Genomic DNA, 20,088 nt, shown 5'->3' with positions numbered 1-20,088 from the left:
AGGGAGGGAGGGGGAGAGGTGCAGCCTGAAGAGGTGAGTCTTCAGTCGTCGTTTGAAATGGGTCAGTGTCTCAGCTGTTCTGACCTCCACAGGGAGGTCATTCCACCATCGTGGGGCCAGAACAGACAGGAGACGTGTTCTGGAAGTGCAGGTGCGAAGAGGGGGAGGTGCTAGGCGTCCTGAGGTAGCAGAACGGAGGGATCTGGCTGGCATGTAGGGTTTGAATATCTTGTGGAGGTATGCTGGGGCTGATCCCTTGACTGCCTGGTATGCTAGGACCAATGTTTTAAATTTGATGCGAGCTATAACAGGCAGCCAGTGGAGGGTAGTGAGCAGGGGAGTTACGTGGGAGTGTCTGGGGAGGTTGAAGACCAGACAAGCCGCAGCATTCTGAATGAGTTGCAGGGGTCTGGTGGCAGATGCCGGTAGTCCAGCCAGAAGAGAGTTGCAGTAGTCCAGGCGGGATAGAACCATTGCTTGGACCAGGAGCTGGGTTGAGTAGGTGGTGAGAAAGGGGCGGATTCTGCGGATGTTGTACAGGAAAAATCTGCATGCCCGGGTTACTGCTGCAATGTTGTTGGAGAGGGACAGCCTGTTGTCCATCACCACTCCGATAGACCAAGCTGATCCAGTTTTATGGACTGTCAGAAGAGGAGAACAACAGCATTGATTCTCTGTCTCCATCTACTGACCACAGATAAAATTTTCATTGATATGTAAGTATTACTGCTCAAAATATTTCAGTTATACATGTTATTTTTGGACTTCGGTGTTTTTAAATAGGTAAGTGGTATTTTATTATGAGGATATTTCACACTGTAACGTAAGCATTCGTAGCTCAGTCAGTAGCTTGGTAGCGTTTGTGTTTCATGATGTTTAGCTGGAACATCGCCAATACGTGGTGGACAGGTTTAATATTATTTTAATGTCGTCCCACCCCCATAGAAGAAAACATTACATACTGTAGAGTACAGAAAAACATACTGAGATAATGATTACACATTTAGATACTGTACTACATTGTTTGACAATGTTTTTGCATAATCTTTTAAAAATCTGATATCAATGTTTCTTCTTAAACCTTCATAAGGGGCACATTTATATGCTTTATAATGGACAAAAATAATTTTATTCATTTTTGGAGCGATTTTTGGTACATTTCTGGACCCCTAGAAATTTTAGATCACTGTACTGGCGGAAAGCTTGTAATTCCCACTTGAAAATGATGCAAAAGTGAGTTTCCTGTTTTATAAATGGGATCTCTCAGTATTTCATTGCAAACTTTAAAAAAAGCAAATTTAAAAGCTTTTTTGCCTAGACAGTTGCATTTGTGGCACTTTATTTTTACCTAAATTATGAATATAAACTAATCTGTTGTAGTATTGTAAATTGTACAAATGTCTTGCTTCATTTAAGACATTTTTTAAAGTATCTGTGATGCTCACATCTGGAGTTATAAAGCTTTAAATAGGGAACCCCCTAAATGGGCATAGATTGACCACATTTGGCATGTGTGTGAAGGAGTTAGTCATGATTTTACAATGCTGTCAATAATAAGGCTGTTTAGCGATGAGTAATTAGCTTTTTAAAGCTGTGTTTTACAACCAATGAACTGTATGTTCTATAGGCATAACAGGCTTTTGTAACACTTAGGTAAAAATCAAGTTTCAAACATAGGCAAATTTTTATAAATAAAAACCTCGTTACTCAGGGTTTTTCCTGGCTCAGAATGGGTCTTAGGTGGCACCTCCTGTGTTGAGTGGTACTTTCCACGTGGCCGGTGTTTTGATGGCTCGCCGTAGACCCTCTAACTTTCCCACACTATTACTAGAGTATTCAGTCCATGACAACATTAAAGATGTAAGACAAAAGTTTTGATAGATCATTAAAGGTGTATTTTATTTTAATTTTGAACAAAATTAGAGTACAATACTCAATACATTTTTGCAACAGGCCTAGGACTAGATGTCAAAATGAGCTTTTATTATCAGGGGTTCCGTTAACCGAGAATTTTCCATCATTTAACGTTACCGATTTTCAGAAGCTTTGACAGAACATTCCAAATGCCATCCGTCATTTTGACAGATAAAGAACATTGCTGCAAATGCGCTTAGCGCAAATGTACTGCGACTGGTGAGCTGAAAATTGGTGGGGAGCAAAACTTCCCTTTAAACTAATCATTGATCTCAAACTGTTTTCATTCATTTTCAGTGATTAACAAGCATGCAAACGATCTGACTAATCAATTGGAAAGTGACACACAGCTTCTTTGCATTGTGTTAGGGAGATTAAATGATAAATGCGATTTAGAAAAATCTGTTTTAATCACTAAGCAGTGGCGGAAACTTCCCCTGATTTTCCTTGAGCATCAATACAATTAATCCACAAAATAGGCTACTCAATACTATCATATATAGCCAGCTCTCCCCAAATAGGCAGGTTTAGCGAGTAGCCTAGGCCGTGTAGCCAACATTTATTTTCATTTGCAGTTCGAAATTGTGCACATTTTTAATCAACATTATTTGCGGATACATGCACTTCTTTCTCCGCACTCGTATTCATGGCAAATATCTGCAATGCGTAGATTGTAAACAATCTTGAAGTGCAGGTTTTGTTTTTGCTTGTTATTCTGAAAGCTAACATGGTAGATAACAGACTGGTGTATCTTGTTTGTTAAGTGTAGACTACTTGGTGATTAAAATGGATTTTTAACGGATAAATTTAATTTATGATTTAATCCCCCTAACACGGTATGAAGACTCTGTGTGTTAGGCTACTTGCCATTTGATTAGTCCGATCATTGGCGCGCTTGATAATAAAGGAAAATTAATGAAAACAGGTTGCGATCAATGACAACTGTGAGCGCAACTTGGTAAACTTCCCCTCCTCCTCCCTTTCCAGGCAGATTGTAAGAAACGTCATTCAGCGTCCGCCGGGTAGCTACATAGTAACGTTAGACAGTGGTGCTAGCTATAACGTTACCAAAACTGGAAAGGCATGTTATACAACGTCAACAAAATAAAGAAACTAACTAGCATCTAATCAACCATGTCGCGTGTCATGAGTAATTAATATTACTATGTAAACGCGATGTTTTTTGAATGAGTTGCTTGTTTGCCTGCTAGCTAACCACAACGTTAACGCTAACGTTACCTAGCTAACGTTAGCTATGTCAGACCCACATCGGGACATGGTTCGGTTTGAGTAGCTGAAGTAACGTTAATTGAGCTCACTTGCATGATTAAAAAGAAGGTGATTTCACTGTAATATAAGCAGACAGCGTTCTGGTGATCTAGTTGCTATACAATCATAATCTATGTTTATCAGCATTAATATAGGTGTCGTTGTGTCATGTATCGTTAACTTAGTTGCCTGTTGCTAGAAAATGTCAAAAAGATTCCCCGTGTATCATCGCCTTTATGGATCATTTATAACCTAATTGATTAAAAAAATATTTAATTACAAATAATATTCGTTTCATATTAATGGGTCTTAATTGGACATATTTACCTTAGAGTCCGTGTTCCACACTGTCAACACTCCTTCCTCACAGTCGTCTTCAGTGAGCTGAGGAACGAAGACGCGCACTGTCGATTGTCGGAATGAATGCGCGATTCGAACACGAGAAGTCAGTCTTCAGCAGTCTTCAACTTGTAGAAAGTTGCGTATTGCACCATAATTTAACCGACTGTCAAATAACTCTAAAACCATTGGGTTTTTTTCCAATACCTCAGAAATATCTTCAGGCGGCTCGGGATTTGGTTTAGGCGGCCGCCGAAGAATTCTCTATGGAGGAAAAACCGTGTTACTCATCCTTAATCTGAGCAACAGAGTATGAACTGCATAAATTCCACCATCACCCCTATCTGAGGGGTACTGAATAAATAATAAACTGATAAACTGATAATAATTCAAAAAATAGTTCCTCATCTTCATTATGAACTACTATATGCCATGAACGCCTAATGAAAGAAATACTACAGAATGTCAGGCTAACATGTTTTATTGTTTTTCTCCCCTCATTGTTGGGGTTATTTATGTATAATATGTATTCAGGGTTTTCCCTACCATCGAAATGCTTAGGCGCAGCGCCTAAGTGATTTTGCGGAGCGCCTTAAGCCGAATGAACGTAAAAAGGCATTTAGGCGACATAAGCCTATCAGAATGAATGTAAAAATAACAGTGATGCGCTGACAAAAAACAAACAAAAAAAATGGAGCGGTGGCTTTATGGTTTTAAACACTCCGCGCTATGATGGCTTTATAAATAGAAGTGGGTGATTGACGAGTGTTTTTATGCATGGTAGGTTAAATGCATTTACAGAATATAGCGGTTTTTTCCCCAAAGATGGTATTTCTTGATATAATTGTGCCGCCGTGTTAACACATTACTACGGTTGTGGGTCAGGCACTCTTCACGGTAAAAAGAAATTTTAGGGTGGCGCTTCCAAATTGCTTGTGTCGAAAGTGCTGCGACGGAAACAGCGATAGATTTACCCACTAGCGGCATCTGTCAAAAATATAAACAAGTAATCCTGTTTTCACGGTCGGGAAAAATTTTATGACAGTGTTAGCCAGCGAAGCTCGTTAGTTGACGTTACATAAAGATACCTGGATTGAACTAATGTTAGTATCTAACGTGGCTTGGTAGCTAAACAAAGTTAGGCTGTGTTCAAGCGTAATGTCTTTTTCTGATGAGGACGGAGTGTAGCACAGTGGGTAAGGAACTGGGCTTGTAACCGAAAGGTCGCAGGTTCGATTCCCGGGTAGGACACTGCCGTTGTACCCTTGAGCAAGGTACTTAACCGACATTGCTTCAGTATATATCCAGCTGTATAAATGGATACAATGTAAAAATGCTATGTAAAAGTTTTGTAAGTTGCTCTGGATAAGAGCGTCTGCTAAATGCCTGTAATGTAATGTAATGATGAAAACCGCTGGTCAAAGCGTTTTTTCATATATTAAAAAAAAACGCTGTTCCAAACTATAGCTGAGAGCGCCTAAGCCCTCTGAAAATTTAGGGAAAACCCTGGTATTTATACAACGGCTTGGCTGAATACTTGATTCTGATAGGTCCAAGGGTGGGCATTAATTCTCAGTAAAGGGGCACCTCGGCCTTTTAACGGTTCTAAAATCAATGCACTACAAAATCCAGCATTCTAAAGCAGATAAAACGGCAACATTATTCTTTCGATTTTGAATTGTCCCCTCCCCTTTTCAATGTCCAATTTCGCAATTGATGGCAACGTTGAATCACGGTTCTAGTTACTGGGTTCATTTAGAGTTGCCAACCATCCCGCAAAATAGTGATTCGTCCGTTATTTGGACAGTAGAATAGGCATTCTGTATTTAACTTATGGCTACGGGACGCATTTTCTTCTGTATGTTTGTTAACGATTGCGTTTATAGTAATCACTGTTTTAAATACAATTCAGTAGTTAGCTAGCTAGCTAGCCGAGATGATAAGCATGCTGTGAGACTATTTTTGCCTAAAACCCAGCTGAATTTTAATATTGGATAGGTGACAAGTGAAGGTGAACCTATCATAAAGCTAGCTGGCATGTTCAGAGGGTCTTGCCAGAAAAACCAGAGTTTTGCTTGACAACGGTAAAATAATATGCCCAAACGGCCACGGAAGAATATTTCAATTTCAGGTGATTAACCCTCTGGGGTCTGAGGGTAAACTGAGGAACACTAGTGATTGTGCCATGCTCTGACACTTGTGTACATTTCATCAACTTTATATACAGTGATTCCAAAGTGTTTCATATCTTTGTTTTCAGCACAAACTAAGCTACAATAATATGGTTGCAGTAAGTAGGTCATAATATGTGGATTGTAAATTGCTCTAAAAACACACAAACTGTAAACAGTAGTTTTGAACATGCACAGGAATTTTGTAATAACACACTATACAATAGTAACAAAGTTTTTGGATCACTGAAATTTGTTCATCAAGGTCTTGGGTATCAAAAGATGACAAAATATTTTAGCAAATCCAATGAGAAATATATAATAAATTGCTAAAAGTTAGTGTTGTGACTACTATTTTTCAACACCAAGTGACAATGGGAGGGCGAATGGCCTTTCTGTAATGAGTATTTATGAGGTAAGAGGACCTGCCAGCTACGTTGGCTATTCACACCTGGCCTCATGCCTCCCCACCTCTAAGACAAAGACTTTTCACAAAGCAATACTCAGTGAGCCATTTAGAAGAAAGAAACAAAGACATTTTGATTTTGGAACATTTATTGACACCACACAAACTATACATGGAAGATGCCATCCACACACGCCTCCAGGTTATTTCAAAGTTTTGTGTACCATTTTGGGTGCCTTGGCAGCATCAGCCAGCATTTCGCTCAATAGATGCAAATTAAATGTGCTTTACAAAAATGACAATGACAAGAGCAACAACAATATAAAATAAAGGAATGGTCTATCCAGCCACATATTTACAAATAATGCAAGCCACCAATGATACTGAAACTTTTTAGCTAAGTCTGTTTGTCTGTCTGTTTAGCTAAGTGGTGGTAAAATAAAAATAAAATGGTTAGGAAATGTGACAGTTACAGCATATACGAACAAAGAGTTCTGCCTACTACTTCTAACATAACCAGACGCAGAGGTAGCCTATTTTGACATGCAATGGATTGAATCGTTCATAACTTCAGAACAGAGTGTGGGAATTTACACAGGCGCATTACTGAATATTCCTACAAATACACAGAGAAGTTGCAATACAGCACACATATTTACCAATATGATCGTAAGAAATGCACTTACTCATGAAGTTGAATCTCAGTTCGCTGTTCAAAATGACAACACTCTTCATCGGTGTTGGGACCTGAACAAGGCATGAAGCGCGTCAAGTCCACTCATCCATGGCATTTTCCAAAATTAAATGAAATGTTTACCTCAAAAGAAGTGAATTAGGCTATGCTTTGACATTTTATCCTGCTTTTGCAGGCTTGGCATTTCTCTCATGGATCTCGCATCGCCCCTCCCCTAGTCCCCTTCTATGGAGAGTAATTATAATGTTGTTAACATGTGAATGCGATTTGGGCAGACTTCCTGCTGAGCGAAATTCACATAGTAATGAGTAAGGATTAACGTAGCATACATGGTCTAATTAATCAAATTTAGAACAATTTATATTATTAGCCAATGGGCGCATTGGAAAGTATGTTTGGTGGTGGTTAAGTGACCTTAGCTTCGCCTCCGCCGCATCACCACCCCCGTCGTACGTTATTTTCCAATAACGGGACAGCCCGTCGTGGTTTATTCCTTATATATATATGCATATGTATATTATATGCGTATGTGTGTGTGTATGGAACACCAACAGTACCAAAACATCTTTAAAATGCGTCTTATTGCGGTTATTTTTGAACTGTTAACGGCCAAAAGTGCTCGTTAACACGTAACAGAACCCCAGCCAATAGTGATGCAGAAATTGTGTGTAGATTAGCATATTGAATCAGGGCATGTGCCACCACTATGTCTTTTCCGGAGCGTGTTGAGCCATTATTTATATTCATGAGATCGTGATTTACCCCTTACCGTAAGCTTCCAGGGCGTATTAAGGCATTCTGTTATATTCATGAGATTGTGAAGTACCCCTTAACGTAAGCCTTCATCAGCGTAACATTCTTGTGATGGCTACCCCCACGTCTTTCCCACGTGACCTACAGTTCGGGCTAAGTGTTTACATAAAACTAGGCTTTAGGCTGCATTCACAACAAATCAGGCAATGCAGCACCTTGCCTCAGGGTTGTGCGGCGGTGTGGGCGTGTCACTACATGGCCCATTTGTGTGTTGTCGTGTTGTGAACTTTAACCCCCCCCCTCCATTTCCTGTCCGCTAACTCAAAAAAAAAAAAAAAATGGACACAAACGCAAACCGAAGGAAGCTTCTTGCTATCGTTATTTTGCAGCGTAGACTGCCAGCCAGACGCAGACGTCGAAGCTGGGTACACAAAATAAACCAAGCGATTACACAACTGGGAGAGTATCATCGTTTGGTCCATGAACTCCATAGTGTTAGGTACAATAAACTAACATACAAGAACTGCTAAATAGCGAATTTTTTATACAGCTTAATTCCGACGTTCGAAATTGATATTTAGCTAGTAATTATTGTTTCGGTACTCGTCCTATTACCCGGTACTGTCAAATCACGATGACGATAATAAAATCAAATCTTAGGAAATGAATCGCGTCAGTAATTCATCTGACGGTCGCTCGGTAAACAGCGGACTGCTACATGGTAATTTAAACAACTTACGTGATTGGCCACTGCAGCGTGACGTTGGGTTGCGTTCCGGCAAAAGTCGATTCTGGTTAAACTTTCTTGCCGCAGGCCGCTGCATTTTTTTCGGCACCCCATGCGGTCCCCACTGCCGCAGCGTAAACGCACTACCGCGCATTGCCTGATCTGGTGTGAATGCAGCCTAAAGCCGCGTTTCCACCGCAGGAACTATACCCCGGAACTAGGAACCTTTTGAGGAACTCAGTGCGTTTCCACCGCAGGAACTAGGGTCTAAATTTAGTTCTGGGGGCTTTGTTTTACCCCCCAAAACGTTCCTGCTCGGGGGGTAGTACTTTCCGAAAGTACAGGAACCTTTTGGGTGGAGCTTGCAGCGCTGAACATTTCTGATTGGTCGAGTACTCGTAGCATTTGTGTTGTATTTATTTTCCGCCATTACCCGCCATGTTTGAAAATATGCAGCGGCAAACCAATTTATTTTCATAATAACTTCAAATCAAACTTGTATGTTATGCGGCGCAGTAGCCTACTTTTGGTTATAGCCTGTCAACGTCTTGGAATTATAACGTGTGCTCTTCTGTTCTTTTCTTGCTTTAGTATTCGTTTTATAAAATGCTAAGCATTCGTGCTGGGACAGCATATTACGTAGGCTACCAAAACATTCAAACGGATTAATTCGGTTGCTGAATATTTTCTTCCGGATTTTCTTTGTTAGCCCGTTGTAATTGACTCAAAACGTTTGATACAGTTATGTGAGGTATGCGGTAGTTCTGCATAATTAACATTGGTGATACAGTACAAGCAAACTGGAAATCACCTTCCGCACTTTTTATCCGGGTAAAATAACAGGTTAATTCTAGTAATCTTCCCTTTAGCTTTTTCAGACTGCCGTAATTTTACTCAATTTTACTGCCATTTTTCAATTCCACGAAAAGACCAGGAAGACTATGGACTCATTTATGGTGCATGGTTCGCATCTGGAGGGCACACTTCGCTGCTCGGCTAGCAGTAACTTCGAAGGAAAGCAAACGGTGGCTGTACCACTACTAATTTGCATTTTCACGCAAGTCCGAGTTTTCGTTCTATTCTTGTCATTTTGCGATTAGCCTATATGGAATTGACGTTGCAAATTGTTTACAACGTGTGCATGTTTTCTGCTGTTAATGAATGTGTTTGAGAGGATATATGAAAATCAATAAATACAAAAGTAACCATATATAGTCATTGTTGGTAACCCGTTGTATATAAGTGGAATAAACCCCTCCGGGCTGTCCCGGTTATTAGAAAATAATGTAGGCTACTTCGGTGGTAGTATGGGGTTACAGAAGAAATCATATGACAGATGGACCGACGACAACGTCAGTGGGCTAATTTGCCTAATCTTCGCGGTACTTTAGACCCCGGTGGAAACGCAGACAACCATTGGCTGAAGGAACCTTTTAGTTCCTGGTAAAGTAGTTCCTGGGACTGAAAGTTCCGGGTAATTTTGGTGGAAACGCGGCTTAAGACATTCAGACTAAATTTTTCACAACTTCACACATTTCATGTTACCATACATTTCCTGTGTTAAGTCAATTAGGGTATCTACTATATTTCCATGAGAGGTCATTTAAAAATAATAGCTAAAGCCGCGTTTCCACCGCAGGAACTTTCCCCAGGAATTAGGAACCTTCTGAGGAACTCAGTGCGTTCCGGGGACTTTATTTTACCCCTGAAAAAGTCCCTACTTTCGAAAAGTACAGGCTCTTTTTTAGTTCGCAATGAAATACTGGGAGATTGCATATATACAGCAGGTTACCTCTATACATGTCCTGAATCAAAAACTTTGTAACCACAAGTTCATAAAATCTAAGGGTGGATATGTAGAACTACTAAAGATCTATGAAGCAAAAACTAAGCAGTGTACCCAGCGTCTCCAAATCTGCCCAAAATGTCTAAATGCATTTAGACATGCATTACTGTAAATCACAACAAATTCACATATTTCACTACAAATCAACTGTTTTTACTCAAGAAACTCACTGTTGCATCATTTTCAAGTGGTAATTACAAGCTTTCTGTCAGTACAGTGGTCTAAAATAGCTAGGGGTCCAGAAACATATCCAAAATCTCTCCAAAAAGGAATATATGCTTTTTGTTCATTGTAAAGCATATAAATGAGCCCCTTATGAAGGTTTAAGATGAAACATTGATATCATATTTAAAAATAATGCAAAAATATTGTCACAATGCTGTACAGTACCTAAATGTGTAATAATTAACTCTAGTATGTATTTCTATACTCTGTACTCTCGTATGTTTTCTTGTATGGGGATGGGACGATATGAAAACAATTTTCAACCGTCCACCACGTTTTGGCAACTGTTGCACGCATCACAAAAACTATTACACTACTAACTAATGCTTACATTACAGTGTGAAATATCCACATTATATAATATCACTAACCTATTTAAAGACACTCAATTTCAAAAATAACGTATATAACCAAAATATTTTGAGCAGTAATACTTACAAAGCAATGATGAAATTTTATCTGTGTTCAGTAGATAGAGGCAGAGACAGTAAATCAATGATACAGTGTAACTGCTTCTGTTTTGCTCCAGAAAATGATGTCAGATAGGTCTATCAGCGAATGTATGGCTTAGCTATGCCCAGAAGTCCTCAATAATAATAGTATTCTCCTAGAAATTACGAAAAATTGTTGACAACGTTTCGTTTCGGTTACGTTGACCTATAAAACGCTATTCCAAAAGCAAAATTAGACATGTTATGTGTCGTTAGAAAGCTTATACTCTCACCTACTGAATAAATGAATTGTCAATCAAGCCAGACTGTACTAAAAAGGAGACAATGCTGTAAACAACACGTGTGGTATTACGCACAGCTATTTCGGAAGGTACCCAGGCTTCACAAATGCGCATATATTTCACAAACGGATTGTCCAAGACAATATATAACCACTCAGTCTCAAAAGGGACATCTCTACGCGTACAACCAATGGTAAGGTTGTATATTTATTCAATATTTAGTCCCAGATATATACTGTAGAATGACATGGTATCATTTTAAAAAACTTTGTCTCGTTTATTTCGTTATTCATTGAGCAGCGTTTTCACTGCTGTATTGGCATATCTTAGGGCTATTGTTGGGTTTATCTTGTTGCTATGACAGAATACGGTTTTTTAGTGGTGACAGAATATTTTTATGAATGCCCAGATAGACAATATTGGCCATTATGTCATGGGTGGGGGGTGTAGTCGCAGATGAGACTGCAGGGAGGGGGTGCGTGTTAAATGAAGACCAGAGTGACAATGGTGGCGCTGTGAAATTCCATATTCGGCATAGTTGTCGTGTATGGTCTACTAATGAAATTAAAACAAAGCCTTTCTGTTTTTAACCCATACTTTGGTTGCAGTAGCACTGAATGTCTGAGTTCAGTAATCTCGGCATGCCAGCGTGCCGACCACTAGGGGCTTTGCGCTAAGTGGTTAAACAAATAACTTTATTAAAGAATATTTAACATTATTATATTGTTATTATAATATTAACATTATTAATAATGAAATGGATATATCGGCCGTTTGATATATCGGTCGGGCTCTAATATTGTTTCTTGCTATGTTTGTATAATTTACTTAAGCCGCGTTTCCACCAAAAGTACCCGGAACTTTTAGTCCCAGGAACTACTTTTCAAGGAACTAAAAGGTTCCTTCAGCCCATTGTTGTCTGTGTTTCCACCGCGGTCTAAAGTCCCGCGAAGATTAGGCAAATTAGCCCACTGATGTATGAAAAAGCGACGTTGTCGTTGGTCCATCTGTCCTATGATTTCTTCTGTAACCCCATATTACCACCGAAGTAGCCTACATTATTTTCTAATAATCGGGACAGCCCGGAGGGGTTTATTCCACTTATATACAACGGGTTACCAACAATGACTATATATGGTTACTTTTGTATTTATTGATTTTTATCGATTTAATCACCTGGAATTGAAATATTCTTCTGCAGCCCGTTTGGGCATATTTTACCGTTGTCAAGAAAAACTGTCGTTGGTAGTTGAACTTGGACTGTTGTTATGCAACAAATAGGATATAACGGGCCAATAGTCAGATTGTAACTGTTTTATATATCCTCTCAAACACATTCATTATGTTTTTATGCGAACATTCACTTTCATGTCTTGACATCCTAGGCGACAGAATGCATTCACATTTCCAATATAACTGGCAACAACAGCAGAAAACATGCACACGTTGTAAACAATTTGCTGTTTGATTACTTTCTCATCGTCAATTCCATATCGGCTAATCGCATAATGACAAGAATAGAACGAAAACTCGGACTTGCGTGAAAATTTAAATTAGTAGTGGTACAGCCACCGTTTGCTTTCCTTCGAAGTTACTGCTAGCCGAGCAGCGAAGTGTGCCCTCCAGATGCGAACCATGCACCATAAATGAGTCCATAGTCTTCCTGGTCTTTTCGTGGAATTGAAGAATGGCAGAGTAAAATTACGGCAGTCTGAAAAAGCTAAAGGGACGATTACTAGAATTAACCTGTTATTTTACCCTGACAAAAAGTGCGGAAGGTGATTTCCAGTTTGCTTTTACTGTATCACCAATGTGAATTACGCAGAACTACCGCATACCTCACATAACTGTATCAAACGTTTTGAGTCAATTACAACGGGCTAACAGAAAATCCGGAAAAAAATATTCAGCAACCGAATTAACCCGTTTGAATGTTTTGGCACGTAATATGCTGTCATTTTATAAAACGAATACTAAAGCAAGAAAAGAACAGAAGAGCACACGTTATAATTCCAAGACGTTGGCAGGCTATAACCAAAACTAGGCTACTGCGCCACATAACATACAAGTTTGATTTGAAGTTATTATGAAAATAAATCGGTTTACGGCTGCAGATTTTTAAACATGGCGGTTGAAATAAAACACTGCAAGTAGTCGACCAATCAGAAATTTTCAGCGCTTGCGCCCCACCCCAAAGGTTCCGGTACTTTTGGAAAGTACTACCCCCCGAGCAGGGACGTTTTTGGGGGTAAAATAAAGACCTCGGAACTTAATTTAGAACCTAGTTCCTGCGGTCGAAACGCAGCTTTATTGTTCTGTCTCACTTTAATCACTTGTTGTTTTTTAACCACTAGATTGTTCAATTGGAGCATGAAATCAGTTGAGTTTATCATGCGTTTTCCTGATATTTAGTCTCAGCCGTACAGTAATCTCTCCCCCCTTTTTTTTCTATGCCTCACTTAGGCCGGCAGCTCCAGCAAGCTATGCTGAATCAGTATTTCAACCCGGTGGATGTGGACTCGTACTTTGGGGAGATTGAGGAGCCAAAACTGGAGCAGATCTTCAATAAGAGCAAGCCCCGTTACTTCAAACGCACCAGCTCAGCTGTGTGGCAGTCTCCCCCACGAGTGGGCCATACTGCCTATTGAAGACTGCCTTACAGTCTTACTGTTGCCAATCTGCTTTTCATTCTTTAAAAAAAAAAAAATTTTATAAGGTTTGTTTTGATAATTACTAATCATTTGAATAAAGTTTTTTTTTTTTTTTTTTTTTTTTAAATATATAATTCAGACTTTGGTTTTAATGTTCCTTTTGCTCAAAACAAATGCAAGCAGGAAAAAGTGAATCTGATTCCTGTACTTTCCACAAAAGAAATAAAAGGTTGCCACAATGAAAAATCCAGACTGAAGGATTATTGATTTTTTTTATCTGACTTTTGCATAATGTCTCTGGAAACAATTAAATGGATTGCATTTGTATAGCGCTTTTATCCAAAGCGCTTTACAATTGATGCCTCTCATTCACACACACTCACTCACATGCCAACAGTGAAAGGCTGCCATGCAAGGTACCAGTCAGCTCGTTGGGAGCAATTAGGGGTTAGGTGTCTTGCTCAGTGAAACTTTGACACGCCCAGGCTGGGGGATCGAACCAGCAACCCTCCGACTGCCAGACAACCGCTCTTACCTCCTGAGCTGTCGCCCCATATTAACATTTGGGTTATCTGGGTTCAGTGGCTATTCCAAAGTTACTGATCCCAACATTGCAACCACAAGTCAGGGTTTTAGAATAATAGAGAGTAGAAAGAGAGTGGATGCCTCTCCCATCTGCCAGCTTCCAAGAATATCTGCCGTTTGTTCCCTTGATATTTGTCGAATGGTGTTTTTTTTCTCTTCAGTCATCTTAAATGATCCATTTTGGGCAATTCCACAAAAACTGACACTACAAATGCAGGATATTTGTATGGTAAATTCCAATACAGCTACATAACTCCATGATATGGTTATTTCCTCTTGATGGTTATAAAAGCTGTGTACAACCTGTGAGGATAGATGGACTATTCACACTGATTGTTTTTTGTTTTTTTTTTGGTTTTTTAAAGCAATGGACAAGACATTGAGGTTAAGCGATGTTAAAGAAAAAGGACACCAATAATCTGGGTACATTTTTACACTCATATCCCTGTTAAAGCCAAATGTATTTTAATGTGAGACCATGGTGGAGTTTAAAACTAAATGGTAAATGGACTGCTTATCCAAAGCGCTTTACAATTGATGCCTCTCATTCGCCAGAGCAGTTAGGGGTTAGATGTCTTGCTCAAGGACACTTCGACACGCCCAGGGCGGGGTTTGAACCGGCAACCCTCCGACTGCCAGATAGTCGCTCTTACCTCCTGAGTTATGTCAAACTAAAACTGCATAGAATCTCTGGAGTACCCCTACCAGTAAAAAAAACATTTATAAAAATAGCAAAGTGGTACACCACCAGGCTACAAATATTCTTAAGTTTTTTTTAACACTGCAGTTATGAAATCGGAAATGATGAAAGTTAAGCGCCACACATCTATTACAGAAAAAATATCAATTGTGTGTTTTGTTAGTAGCATTGAGTGGTGTAGATAGAAGATTTTAAGGTGAAAAAGAGTTATCAATTCATAGAAGTGACAGGATGTTTTTACGTTAGTGAGAATTTAGGGTTAAAAATTTCTTTAAGAGGCTTTATCACAGGAGTCTGGTGAGGGGGTGAGTCATTTTTTTGACCCTGTGGACATTGGGTGCATGCATAATATGAAGACAACAGGAGAGTTAACTTGTAAGTATGGGTAACTGATATTACACTCCTTTGTGCTGTGGGTCAGCTAAATTGGCAAGCTCTTGCAACATGGGGTACTGTATTCCAATGTATTTGCAGTTTAAGTATCCCCCATATGTTGTATTTAGTTACCATCAAATTCTAGTATAGCATGAACATTTAATTAAAGGTGCTACACGTACGTAAGCAGTTGCCCTGTTGCCCAGGGCAAGTAAAGTTCAGATCAAGCAAGTCCTTTTTATCTGGAAGAAAAATGCATGCCCAACTTGGGCAAGGGGATGATTATTTTGATTTGGATTAAAAATATATGGAGTGACATTTTCTGCTTTGGAAAGCTATTTTTCTAAAATTAAAAATAATTTTCCCATGCAGTGAAGTATTTCAAAAAAGTTGCTTGTAGGACTCCAATTTAATTAACAGTAAAAGTTCACAAGTGGGGGAAAAACAAACGGGACAAAAAATGGTTTTAGAAAAGACTCAAACTTAGTTGACAAAATAACCAAGTGGATGATAACGTGTACAGCATAAAATCCCTTCATTTATTTGTGATGAAAGTCGCTAATTATTTATGAAGAAAACAATTATTTCATGCCAAATCTCTTTGAAGCAACTGTTTCGTTGTAGACATTACAAACCGTAGAAACGGCCAAGTCCCCATGACCGGTTTGATTCACAAAATTTGGTGCCCAGGTCTCTCTCCATGAAAATGCAAACGATCCTGCACATATCCAAAAGTGTTGCACAAGAAGTAATTCAGCAGATTAACCAAATCCATTTACTTTCACAGCCATTACTACAAAGTGCAGTCCAGAACATTATCAGTCAGCATTCTGGTGATGTGGATAATTCCATAGTGAGTGACATTATAAGTGTAGTTTCACAAAGTAATGTCCCGCTGAAATTCACCAATACAGGAGGATCCCTATCAGCAGTTGGCAGGAGATATACTGCGAGAATTTCCAGTTGTTATGCCAGTTGAGTTTCTTCTTGACAGAGAGAGTCATGCTGTTGTATATGTCCCCACACAGATAATGCTGCAGGCGGAAGGATACCACTCATTCAGAGACGGCTCTCATTTCAAAGAATGTGGAAAAATGTAGGATTGCTCTTGGGCTACATATAGATGATTTTGAAGTGGCTAATCCACTGGGGACATTCAAGAAAAGAAACAAACTATGTGCTGTATATTGGGTACTTGCTAATCTTGACTCAAAATATCGGTCAGCTCTTCACTCTATTCAATTTGCACTTTTGTGTATGGTTAACACTGTGAAAGAACATGGCTATGCAGAAGTTCTTCATCCTCTCATTCAGGATCTTGCAACTCTTGAGGAACATGGTGTTTATGTTGAACAACTAGCAGAAAGTGTTAAAGGCACTGTGTTGTATGTAGCAGTGGACAACTTGGGGGCTCACTCTTTGGCAGGATTCCAGGAGAGTTTTGCAGCAGATCACTTTTGTTGGTTTTTTATGTGTAAGCAACATGACATACAAGATAAGGAGGTTCGATTAGGTCTACACCAGCCAAGGACAAGAGAGAACCATGATAGACATGTGCAAGCGGTTATACATGACCATACTATGGCCAGACATCATGGTGTTAAAAGGGGGCGTCCATTGAATGAAAATTTGACACACTTTCAGGTTTTCCACCTGACATTCTGCATGATTTTTTGGAGGGTATAGTACCAGCAGAATTGTCACTACGTCTTCAGGATTTGATTACCAAGAAGTATGTTTCTTTGGACTCTTTGAATAAGGCTATTAGGCAGTTTCCTTATACTTTTTATGATAAAGCTGAACCACAGATCATTCCAAAGACCTTAAGCTGGCAGTATACTCAGTAAGAAGAAAACTTCAGGATTGAAAACCACCGGCAAACATGTCCACGAACACTGTTGTCGGTATACTCAGTGAGAACACCGCACCGTTTAAAGTCACTCCACACCGCTGGGGCGTGCATAATTACGAGGCAGCTATTAGGGGCTGGATTCTCAACCAAACCTCCGTCTCCTGGCTGTATAAAAAGAAGGGCTACGCGAGATCACAACACAAAACAAACAGTTTAAAGTGTTTAAAGTGGCTTTAGTTTATCTAGCTGTGCAAAAGAAGAAAAAAAGGCGAAGAAGATGGTACGTTCACCCCCTAAATCAGAGTAGGACAGAGAATGGAGAGTTTTGTCTGTACTGTAAGAGGGAAATCAAACTGGGACCCAGAAAAGGCTGGCATTTGAATGAACCTACAGGCTGAGACTCATCACTGGACTTCAAAGAACCCAGAGCCGTGTGCTAAAACAATAAGTTACTCGGATTTCCTCGGGATGAGCAAGCCGTTGGGTCTCAGGAATGTTGCCACCTGGGCACAACTAAGATAAGGGGAACTGGTCTCTTTGTTTATGGTTGTGGGGGTCATTAAGGGTCATTAGGCCTCTGGCCAAATGGTGGGGTAACTGCGCAGTGGGCCCCTCTGCCATTAGACTTTTTATTTCTTTTCTGGATCTGGACTTTAAATCATCTGTTTATCCTATTTACAAACCCCAGAAAACCGTACAAACCATGCACATGTTTTCATTGTATTATTGTATTATGCATTATGTAATAATAACATGGATTGCATGTACAATGGTTAAACAAAAGGGTATTTTCATGACAACTGCACCATAATATTACATCCACTTGACATGTTTAGTATGGACATATTCAGGAAAATTATAGCAATTGAATGAAATATGTTTCATACCAAATAGAATTTAATAAAACATAGTTTCAATAACTCAGGAAAAAACTAACACAATGGAATGTCCTCTCTGGTAATCATCTCCTTTTCCCCATTTCCCCACCAATTGTTTTAACAGCAGCCCCCAACCGGTGGGGGCCGAAATTCGAGATTTATGATTCGGCCAGGTTAATTTATGGTAATGCCGCCTAGACCAAACGCGGGATTTGGCTTAAAAGGAAGGGAGACAAAGCAATCGAGGAAGATCGTAACCGACTTCCCCACGTTACACATAATCTGTGTGGTGTGTGTAGATTCACAAGGAAGATCGTAATCGACTTCCCACCGTGCACATATTATGTGCGCTGTGTGTAGACAGACAAGGAAGATCGTAATCGACTTCCCTCAGTGCACATACTAGGCTATGTGTTCGGTGTAGAGATAGCCATGGAAGATCGTAAGCGACTTCCCTCAGTGCACATACTAGGCTATGTGTTCTGTGTGTAGCTAAACAGGCTGGGTAAGAACTCTTTTACTCTGTATTTATGTTTTTAACCTGTATAATTGATTTTGGAAATTGAAGATAATAACCTACCTGCCTGTTAAATAAATTATTCTGATTTTAACTTGCGTGGTCTTCATGACTCTAATCCATTTTATCTTCTTTTCAGCCGAAATTCCGTTTAAATACTCAGGGGGGCAATTTGGACGGGGACCTCCTGATCAGGGGTCTAGTACAGTAAAACGTCTTTAGTGGGGTCTTCAAGTTAGATAGGTGACCACGATCTGCCTGTTAAGGGATTGGTGGTATTGGTTCTGGTGTTTTGGCTTAAGAGAACCCATGGGCGTAGTACGCCGGTTCTTGTCAAATTCGCCTGAAGGAGCCCGATAGATACACACCGTCCTGGGCTCATAACTGTCTATGTACTATCCATGTAAGCCAGGCATGGAAGGCATGTATTATGGTGGTCAGCCTCCTACCCTCTGGATTCCTCGCCGAACTGAGATTTAACAATAATGCTAAACCCGGGAGCATATATTGAGGAATAATGGCACAAGATAGAGTCGAGTGTAACCACTCCCAAATTCCACGTATAGTTAAACCCAAATTTTAAATTATCATATAAAATGGAGTCAGATTTAATACGAGGGTAAAACCTAGTAACTGTTACGCTTTCTTGCTGTGGTCATTGATATATTTGATGTGTTGTTCCGCGCATTTGTGAATATTCTGATGCTCCCATTGGAATATTGTCAGTCCGGCGACAGATCGGATATATCTCTGATGACAGCATAGCCCCGTTTACGAACGGAGAGTAACCTGAATGCTACTGATCCGTTTTAGGCCAGTTTTAAGCGGGATATGAAGCAGCGGCTTCATATCTAACCCGTGGCAATGGAACCAGTGCATTCTTAATTCTAATTGTGCCCTGTTCTTGCGAACAGATGAAAACTAACTAACATCTCGGTTTTGAATCACACCAGCCAAGGGAGAACACGCGATACCTTCCCCTCCAGCTACAAACCCTCATTGGTCTAGCTGTGAGGTGTTTACAGTACATTCGGCAAATGCGAGTTTAGACGAGGGGGTCCACTTTCTCTTATTTCCGAATGTGTGCTAGGCGTTTTGATGACTTGCTGAAACGAGTAGCACCATTCATCAAACATGCGGGAACTCACAGAATTCCCACCTCTACAGAAGAGAGATTGACGTTGACTCTCCATACATTAGCATGTGAATTCAGCCCTCTGAACTCTCAACCGTGACGTACCCAACTATGTGATATTTGGACCAATAGCTGAGAGGGGGAGGTCGGAGAACAAGAAAGAACTTTTCGAAAAGTTCTCCCTGGAGGCCGTCGCACACTGCACCGTACGAACACACAACACAGCGTCTTTTTGTTTGTCAGTTGTTCTGATCGCTTCGTTTTGCTCAAAAAGTTCTACTTCGTACGAAGTATACTGCCTACTTTAATCTCTAAGGG

General features: G+C 39.9%; 1 protein-coding gene across 3 annotated transcripts in view; it reads left to right on the top strand.

Moving 5' to 3' along the window:
- incenp (inner centromere protein) overlaps positions 1-13,980 on the top strand; it is a 126,375-nt gene extending 112,395 nt beyond the window's left edge. For all 3 annotated transcript variants that reach the window (XM_035418821.1, XM_035418822.1, XM_035418820.1), the window contains one exon: positions 13,541-13,980. In XM_035418821.1, coding sequence (XP_035274712.1) covers positions 13,541-13,725 — 185 coding nt within the window. In that variant the 3' untranslated portion in view covers positions 13,726-13,980. The remainder of the gene's footprint in view (positions 1-13,540) is intronic.
- The last annotated feature ends 6,108 nt before the right edge of the window (positions 13,981-20,088 follow it).

The sequence above is a fragment of the Anguilla anguilla genome, chromosome 5, assembly GCF_013347855.1.
Source record: "Anguilla anguilla isolate fAngAng1 chromosome 5, fAngAng1.pri, whole genome shotgun sequence".
Lineage (NCBI taxonomy): Eukaryota > Metazoa > Chordata > Actinopteri > Anguilliformes > Anguillidae > Anguilla > Anguilla anguilla.
Note: the sequence above shows the minus strand (reverse complement) of the source record. Positions and strands in the feature narration are given on the sequence as shown.